This window comes from Alosa sapidissima, chromosome 23 (assembly GCF_018492685.1).
Source record: "Alosa sapidissima isolate fAloSap1 chromosome 23, fAloSap1.pri, whole genome shotgun sequence".
In the NCBI taxonomy this organism is placed as follows: domain Eukaryota; kingdom Metazoa; phylum Chordata; class Actinopteri; order Clupeiformes; family Clupeidae; genus Alosa; species Alosa sapidissima.
In genome coordinates, this window is record NC_055979.1 from 27,034,920 (window position 1) to 27,044,919 (window position 10,000).

The following is a 10,000-nucleotide window of genomic DNA, read 5'->3' on the forward strand; positions in this document are numbered from 1 at the left end:
CACACGGCCAAAGTAGCCCTACCACAGACGGCAAGCTCTCAGGTTTCACTTCTGTATGCGAACGTGCACGCGCGCAAACGCACGCACGCACGCACCAAGCCCTGAGTGAATGTATGTGTGAGAGTGTGTGTATATATCCCTGTGTGTCTTAGTGTGTGTGTGTGTCTGTCTATGTATGTGTGTGTGTATATCAATGTGTGTCTTAGTGTGTGTGTGTGTATCAATGTGTGTCTTAGTGTGTGTGTGTGTATGTATGTGTGTGAGTATGTATGTGTGTACTGTATGTATATGTGTGTGTATATCAATATGTGTCTTAGTGTGTGTGTGTGTGTATGTATGTGTGTGTCTATGTTTATGTATGTGTGTATCAATGTGTGTCTTAGTGTGTGTGTGTGTGTGTGTGTGTATCAATGTGTGTCTTAGTGTGTGTGTGTGTGTGTGTGTGTGTGTGTGTATCAATGTGTGTCTTAGTGTGTGTGAGTGTGTGTGTGTGTATGTATGTGTGTGTGTGTATATGTATATGTGTGTGTATATCAATGTGTGTCTTCAGTGTGTGTGTGTCTATGTTTATGTATGTGTGTGTGTATATCAATGTGTGTCTTAGTGTGTGTATCAATGTGTGTCTTAGTGAGTGTGTGTGTCTACCTGTCGGAGAGCTTCTTGGCGAAGCCAAAGTCAGTGAGTCGGATGTGTCCGTCGCGGTCCAGCAGGATGTTTTCGGGCTTGAGGTCGCGGTAGACGATGTTCCGAGCATGCAGGTACTCGATGGCGCACACGATCTCCGACGAGTAGAACATACCCGTGGTGTTGCCGAAGCGACCGCGGCTCCGCAGGTAGCTGAAGAGTTCTCCGCCCGGAACGTAGTCCATCAGCATGTAGAGGAACCGATCATCGTGATGAGTCCAGAACCTATACACACACACACACACAGGTTCATACACACACACACACACACACACACACACACACATAAAGGCAAACAGGACATAAGAATTGAGAACAACCAATCATTATGATATCTCTTCTCACACACACACACACACACACACACACACACACACACACACACACACACACACACACACACACACACACACACACACACACACACACACACACACACACACACACACACGCTTATCTGTGCACATTCTTGAGGGCAGGAGGGCAGGGGAGCTGGCTAGGGTAACGGTGCCATATGTCTGACCTGCAGCTTAAATAAACGTAGCAGTCATGACGTCACGGAGGCTAATTTAAACAATCAGAATCATGAAACATACTTTGAATTCTTTTGTTTAAAAAAAAAAAAAAAACTAAACATGTTTAATGCATTAGATTCTTCAAAATAGCCTCCATTCATGACATTCATGATCATCACTTCAATAGAGAGTCACCTGGAATACTTCTCGATTAACATGAGTGAGAGAAAAGCAGCCGACAAGTGCTGGACATGAATGGGAACTCCTCCAGGACTGCTAGAGAGAACGGCAGGTGTGTGAATTACTATCCTCACAGCAGAAGCTTTGAAGAGCCTAAAATATAAAGCACGTTGATTTAAAGAGCCTAAAATATAAAGCACGTTGCTCTGAAGAGCCTAAAATATAAAGCACGTTGATTTGAAGAGCCTAAAATATAAAGCACGTTGCTCTGAAGAGCCTAAAATATAAAGCACGTTGATTTGAAGAGCCTAAAATATAAAGCACGTTGATTTGAAGAGCCTAAAATATAAAGCACGTTGATTTGAAGAGCCTAAAATATAAAGCACGTTGATTTGAAGAGCCTAAAATATAAAGCACGTTGATTTGAAGAGCCTAAAATATAAAGCACGTTGCTCTGAAGAGCCTAAAATATAAAGCACGTTGATTTGAAGAGCCTAAAATATAAAGCACGTTGATTTGAAGAGCCTAAAATATAAAGCACGTTGATTTGAAGAGCCTAAAATATAAAGCACGTTGATTTGAAGAGCCTAAAATATAAAGCACGTTGCTCTGAAGAGCCTAAAATATAAAGCATGTTGCTTTGAAGAGCCTAAAATATAAAGCACGTTGCTCTGAAGAGCCTAAAATATAAAGCACGTTGATTTGAAGAGCCTAAAATATAAAGCACGTTGATTTGAAGAGCCTAAAATATAAAGCACGTTGATTTGAAGAGCCTAAAATATAAAGCACGTTGATTTGAAGAGCCTAAAATATAAAGCACGTTGATTTGAAGAGCCTAAAATATAAAGCACGTTGCTTTGAAGAGCCTAAAATATAAAGCACGTTGATTTGAAGAGCCTAAAATATAAAGCACGTTGCTTTGAAGAGCCTAAAATATAAAGCACGTTGATTTGAAGAGCCTAAAATATAAAGCACGTTGATTTGAAGAGCCTAAAATATAAAGCACGTTGATTTGAAGAGCCTAAAATATAAAGCACGTTGATTTGAAGAGCCTAAAATATAAAGCACGTTGATTTGAAGAGCCTAAAATATAAAGCACGTTGCTTTGAAGAGCCTAAAATATAAAGCACGTTGATTTGAAGAGCCTAAAATATAAAGCACGTTGCTCTGAAGAGCCTAAAATATAAAGCACGTTGCTCTGAAGAGCCTAAAATATAAAGCACGTTGATTTGAAGAGCCTAAAATATAAAGCACGTTGATTTGAAGAGCCTAAAATATAAAGCACGTTGATTTGAAGAGCCTAAAATATAAAGCACGTTGCTTTGAAGAGCCTAAAATATAAAGCACGTTGCTTTGAAGAGCCTAAAATATAAAGCACGTTGCTTTGAAGAGCCTAAAATATAAAGCACGTTGATTTGAAGAGCCTAAAATATAAAGCACGTTGATTTGAAGAGCCTAAAATATAAAGCACGTTGATTTGAAGAGCCTAAAATATAAAGCACGTTGCTCTGAAGAGCCTAAAATATAAAGCACGTTGATTTGAAGAGCCTAAAATATAAAGCACGTTGATTTGAAGAGCCTAAAATATAAAGCACGTTGATTTGAAGAGCCTAAAATATAAAGCACGTTGATTTGAAGAGCCTAAAATATAAAGCACGTTGCTTTGAAGAGCCTAAAATATAAAGCACGTTGCTTTGAAGAGCCTAAAATATAAAGCACGTTGCTTTGAAGAGCCTAAAATATAAAGCACGTTGCTTTGTTTACTCTTTTTGTTTACTCAAGGTTTCCATTCGAAGTCAAATATAAAATTCCGTGACATTTCCTTGACAGGAAAAAATGGATTTCCATGACGTTTTAATGAATGGCACAACATACTGGCCAAAGATTTCAGAGCAGCCGTATAGCGTTAAAAAATTTCACTTTTTTTTTTAGAGCGGAAGATGAATATCAATGGGCATTGAATAAACAAAGTTGGGTTAACCACAACGACTCAAGCAGAAAAGTGGCCCCAGCTGTGGTGTGTGTCAAATTAAAGGCATAAAAAGCCCCCCCCAAAAAAAAAACTTACAAAAAACAAACAAACAAAAAAAGCAAGCAGACAAGTGAATAACCAGATATACCCTAATTCTGTGTGGAGATATATTTGAATGAATGTATATTGGCAAGTACATTTTAAACTGCTACAACAAAATTCAGTGTTTCCCATACACTGACTTATTTGTGGCGGCCCACCACAATATCAACACTGACCACCACACTAGAGTGTGGCTACCCGACCCGAGCCCGACGGGACCCGACGGGTCGGGTCGGGTTCGGACAAATATTTAGAAATTGTAGTCGGGTTCGGACACATGGGGACGATATGCATTGGAAGCTTTACATTTAAATTCCTTATTATGTTGGGTAACCAACAGGTCTGCTTTACATGATGCAAACGTTTGTTTTTTGAGAATAAAGTAAAATGTAAAAAAGACCTAATAGCTTTCTTCCTGTGTGCAAGATTTGTTTATCGTGACAACGCATTTCAGGCATGCCGCACACGCGTTGTCACGTCTCACGACTACATAAACAAAGGTTATGCACATCGCACATATGCACATAAGCACAGTCTTGGGCAGTGGTCCCCAAACTACGGCCACGGGCCGGATACGGCCCGCCACCTCATTTTAGGTGGCCCCCCAAAACATGTCCGTAGTATATATCATCCAGCCCGCACGGGAGTACAACATCGCCAAACTAAAACCTCCGCAATTTCCCCCATTCATTCTCTATGGCGAGTCTTAACAGTACACATGTAATACTCTTTTTGTCCACCGGTGGTTGTTTTGGCGCTGTTTTGCGTTTGCCATCGAAAACGGAATGAAATGTAAGCCTACCTGCAAACAATGTAAGAGGCCTATGCTGACTGCATCAGTGCTCAAAGTATTTAAAAAATGTATCAATTAATTGTTAATAACTAACTAACTAGTCATATTTCTAGGATTTTCTGGGATAATTATTTCTATTTTTTATTCACTTGTTCAAATGTTCATACAAAGAGTTCACAAAGTTCTCATCAGGTGACTGAAAGTTAGAATGGTGGTCATTTCAGACCACTTCAGCACTTCATAAAATTCTCATAGTTTGAGAACTTTAAATTATTTGTAGGATATTCACAACTTGAGCTGTGTATGACACAGAGTTTACACATATTTTAATAAAATATGCTTTTGGGACTCCCTGCTAATACTTTTGGGAATGCAAACATTTTTTTTATTAGTATTATTTAATAAATGTTACACTGATATGGCATGATGACAATATAAACACAGCTAACAATGGTATTAAATTGCAATAGCCTATGATTACATGTAATAGAATATTCAACTAAGGTAGACTGCTGTTGTTCACAGCACTAAGCTATTTATGGTTACTGATATAGAACTACTCCGAGTCTCTGGCCCTCTCTTGGAGCCAGGCATAGCGAGCTGGCCCTCGGAAGAAAAAGTTTGGGGACCACTGATTTAGGCTATGCTTGCTTGGGCCTCTGTGTTAATGTGCGCTGTGTGTGACCTGTGTGCGTGCACGCTCATCTGATTCTGTAGACAATTTGTTGTGTGTTCCGTTTAATGGGCTAAAAAGACAGGCTATCCACAAACGTGAAGGTTTAATCACTAGAATGGGAATAACTGAGGCATCATCTGCGTCGGGCTCGGGTCGGGTTCGGACATAATAATGAAAATGCCTGTCGGGTTCGGACGCAACTCTGTCGGACAGAAATTTGCGGCCTGATCCGCACTCTACACCACACAATCATTTTCTATATTGTACTCCTTAAATTGGATGAAATCCTTTCATTGTAGTGCTATGGGCACCTTTGCACAGCCTCTCCTTGTGTCTCTGTCCCGCAACAAACCTGCATGCACGTTTAAAGAAAGCATTAAAAATCCTGCAAGGATTTGTTGAAATAGAAGACAACTGGCTAAATCGTGATTTAACCACGTTGCGCAAATTTGTTCGAAATTGTGAACACCCTTTGCTCCCAATTTCCTTCCTGACTTTCCACATCTATGAATATACTTTATCAAAATTCTATATTACAAAAATAAATTCCATGACCTGTGGGAACCCCGTTTACGGCATAGCCCTACGCGCGTTAATTCATACTTTTGTGTGGTCAGTTTTGTTCTACAATGCAGTATTCAAATAAAGAAAGACCCATGAAAGAGTAGGAGTTTCAAAGCTTTTGACTGGTAGTGTCGGCCGAATCAAAGCAGGTACTGTGAGCCTCTGTGAGTCTGATTTAATAAATCATGAGATCACAGGGTGTGGGCGCTTCTCTGCGTGTGTGTCTGTGTGTGTGTGTGTGTGTCTGTGTGTTTGCCTGCATGAGTATGTGTGTGTGCGTGTGAGTGTGTGTGTGTGTCTGTGCATGTGTGCATGTGTATGCACCTGTGTGTGTGTACGTGTGTGTATGTGTGAGTGTGTATGTACGTCAGTGTTGCGCGGGTTTGGTCACAAGCGGCCCGCGGTCACCCGATATTTTAATCAACCCGACCGCAACTCGGACCGCGAATATTAATTAGGACAAAATTATACCCGACCCGCGATCCGACCCGCTTATTTACAAAATGTGTGCTTTTGGTTATAGTCTGCATGCAGTGTGACAGTAGGCCATTTCTGTAAAACAAACTAATTTATTTAGGCATGCAGAACATAATGTTTGCGTAGGAGAGAGAATGAGAATAAGAGCGCAAGAACGCACGCAACCACCAAGGATTAGAACACTAGGATAAGATGTGAAGGCCATGGACATACATCTTTCTTTCGAAAACAGAAATGGTGAGGCAAGGTAGGCAAGAGAGATACATTGCTGGTCAAAACGTTAGCGTAAGAACTGGTTTATAATGCTGAATGAAGCACAAAGCTTTACAAAAGCACATCCACTGTTTAAAGTCACAAACACAACGAACTGTAACTTTTATGCATGCGCGAACCTATACATAGGATGTGTAGTCTGTGCCATAACATTTATTCCTGCAGGCTGCCCGTTTTGGCTGTCATACTTTTAAATGGCTTCGCAAGAAGCAGGCCTACATAGACCATAACTTACTGTCATCTTCTTTAAGAACTTTTCCCAAAATTTCCCATAGCCTATATCGCTTTTCCTGAAGGGGTGTCTATTATTTTTAACTCGCGTCTTCAGCTTCTTTACTGTTGACTTTACTGTAGGCCTATTGATGCTTTACTGTATTGATGCCAGCCTTCTTGTGATATTTTAAGTAGGCCTAGGCCTATTTGTAGAAAATATATATTTAATTAATTTTAACTGACCCGCCCGCAAATGACCCGAATATCATTAAAATATTTTCTTTATGACTCATAACCGCGGGTGACCACGGTCATCCGCGGGCAACCGCTTAATTTCGGGCAGACCGCGCAACACTGATGTACGTGTGTCTAGTGTGACACTGTGTGTGTCAGAGTGTGTGTGTGTGTGTGCGCGAGACTTACAGCTTGATGAGGAAGGGGTGGTTGACCTCACTGAGGACCTCCTTCTCATTGTGGACGTGCTGCTCCTGTTTGAGTCGGATCACGTCGGGGATCTTCATGGCCTTCAGTGCAAAGAACCCACGACTCTTCTTATCCCGAACCAGAAACACACGCCCGAACGTGCCTGTGCCTGCAGGGGATGGGTGTGTGTGTGTGTGTGTGTGTGTGTGTGTGTGTGAGTGTGTGTGAGGGGAGAGAGAGAGAGAGAGAGAGAGAGAGTCAGTAGAACATCAATACACAACACCCGAGGCAAACAAACACTGCATACTCTCATGATGCTGTCACTCACTCACTCACTCACTCACACACACACACACACACACACACACACACACACACACACACACACACACACACTGAACAGAGCGGAGAGCAGCCAAGGATGCACCAGATTTCACCTCACACAGGGGAGCAAAGAAGCACACAAATGAATATCAATATTTACATCATCTCACACTGGGAACTGTGTGTGTGTGTGTGTGTGTGTGTGTGTGTGTGTGTGAGTGTGAGTGTGAGTGTGAGTGTGAGTGTGAGTGTGAGTGTGAGTGTGAGTGTGAGTGTGAGTGTGAGTGTGAGTGCGAGAGAGAAAGAGAGAGAGAGAGAGAGAGAGAGAGAGAGAGAGAGAGAGAGAGAGAGAGAGAGAGAGAGAGAGAGAGAGAGAGAGAGAGGGACAAATAGACAGAAAGACAGACACACCCAGTTCCCTGTTGGAGATGATGCAGACATTGATGTAGACCAGTGTTTCTCAAAGTGTGCAAGCTTTCCCAAGTGGTCCGCAAGCAGACGTGGTAAAATACAATATAGAGGAGTTGCTTGCAATACTGAACCAACTTGTATGTAAATCCAAACAGTTCTGCAACTGCCTATGTACTGTAAGCTACGCCAGTTGAAATCATATGAATCCTCTGACATAATAAGCAAGGAGCAAAGACAATAAGCAAGGTGGTTCAGTGAGTAGGCCTATTACGTAATATACTGTTGAAGTAGGAAAAAGTTTGTGTGTGTGCGTCTTTGTCCCCATGTGTGAGTTTAAGTCTGGTTCATCATTGTGTGTGTGTGTGTGTGTGTGTGTGTGTGTGTGTGTGTGCTTGTATCTTCTGTGTCATCTGAAGTTTCGCCTTGAACACCTGACTGGTGACTGACATTGAGTCACACACACAAACCACCACTGTCTGTGTGATTAAGAGCAGTGCTGAAACACACACACACACACACACACACACATACATGCATTTCACGTGTGTGTGTGTGTGTGTGTGTGTGTGTACGTGTGTGGAAGAGAAAGGACAAACAGAACTGAAATAGAAAAACACAAGACAAAGTAAAAAGATTTCAAAAAAGAACAGAAAGAGAAACAGAGAAACATGAAGAGAAGAGAGAGAGAGAGAGAAAAGAAAGAAAGAAAGAAAGAAAGAAAGAAAGAAAGAAAGAAAGAAAGAAAGAGAGAGAGAGAGAGAGAAAAGAAAGAGAGAGAGAGAGATGCATGAAACAAAAGAGAACATGAGCCATGCTGCCCCGCCCGTGAACTGGCCTGGGTGGAATGTAGGCTTATTTTACACAACTAGCACTTCCACACACACACACAAACCCTTACTCACACACACACACCCTTACTCTCCCTTCTGACTTACTCTGTGTGTGTAAGTGAGAAGGGAGAGTAAGGGTGTGTGTGTGTGTGTGTGTTACTCACACACACACACCCTTTCTCACTCCTCTCACTTACACACACACTCACACCCTTACTCTCCTCTCCTGTCTCTGTCACACACACCCTTATTCGGCCTGTCTCTCACACACCAATCACCTCAGGACAAGGGATCTTTGTCAGCACCTGCTGTGTCTCCATAGTGACCTAGCAGAGGCTACAAACACAGCGGCACTCCGGTGGAGAAGTGATGTGGCTTTGTAATAACGTGCGTGTGTGTGTGTGTGTGTGTGTGTGTGTGTGTGTGTGTGTGTGAGAGAGAGAGTGTATAAGTATAAGTATAAGTATATATACTCTTTTGATCCCGTGAGGGAAATTTGGTCTCTGCATTTATCCCAATCCGTGAATTAGTGAAACACACTTAGCGCACAGTGAACACACAGTGAGGTGAAGCACACACTAATCCCAGCGCAGTGAGCTGCCTGCTACAACAGTGGCACTTCAGCCATGCCTATTGGTCGGGGTTCGAACCGGCAATCATCCGGTTACAAGTCCGAAGCGCTAACCAGTAGGCCACGGCTGCCCGAGAGAGAGAGAGAGAGAGAGAGAGAGAGAGAGAGAGAGAGAGAGAGAGAGAGAGAGAGGAACATTGAAAGTGGTTAATGAGTTTCCCCCTTCACTGTAAAAGCACTTTGGGGTGTACTGAAAAGACACATGTTTGTTGCTATACACATGCAGCATGTTGGTGGTGTTGTTGTTGTGAGGGAGAATTACAGTGTGTGTGGTAGAAATAGATAGAGGCAATGTGTATGTGTTTGTGTCTATGTGCATGTGCATGTGTGTGTGTGTGTGTGCATGTGTGTGTGTTGTTACACCTATCACACTGACACCTGCATTACACACACACCCCAAACAAACACATACCCCATTAGCCCCCCCCCCCCCCCCCACACACACACACACACACACACATACACACTCACTCATTATACTGCCACCTGCATTACATCCATGCCCTCACATACATTCTATTTTCTCCCCATGACATCTCCATGCGGACTGCATTTCTTTACTATTTCTGATTACTTTGAGATAAATATATTTGGGTTAACCATACGTAGCCTCCCAGGGCTCCAGGCTATCTTTTTGCATTGGTTGCACTGGTGCGCCTTAGCTGCATCACATTTTTCCATTGGTCACCTTTTTAACGCCACAATTTCAAAGTCACCTTTCAACTGCTCTCCATATACCGTACATTCCGTGTCTGAGCTGTTATCAGAGCATGGACCTGGAATAACAGAATTGGGCGGAACAGTAGCCCTACTTTTCTTGGGCTAACTCTATGGGTCTATTCTCCTCGTTTTTCATTGGCTGTTTTGTCGCATTTATTTCCTTTATCCGTTGCTGAGTCTCTGGTGCTCATGTCGCCAATCAGAGGCAAAAG

The 10,000-nt window shown here is 42.3% G+C and overlaps 1 protein-coding gene across 3 annotated transcripts in view; it reads right to left on the reverse strand.

Annotated features, from left to right (window-relative positions):
• The window catches only part of prkx (protein kinase X-linked), a 38,993-nt gene that overhangs the window by 17,046 nt on the left and 11,947 nt on the right, over positions 1-10,000 (reverse strand). For all 3 annotated transcript variants that reach the window (XR_006026857.1, XR_006026856.1, XM_042081110.1), the window contains exons 2-3: positions 6,873-7,041; positions 646-909 (exon numbers count right to left, since the gene is read on the reverse strand). Coding sequence is in view for 1 of the 3 variants with exons in the window: in XM_042081110.1 (XP_041937044.1) it covers positions 646-909; positions 6,873-7,041 (433 nt within the window). In the remaining 2 variants the exon portion in view is untranslated. The remainder of the gene's footprint in view (positions 1-645; positions 910-6,872; positions 7,042-10,000) is intronic.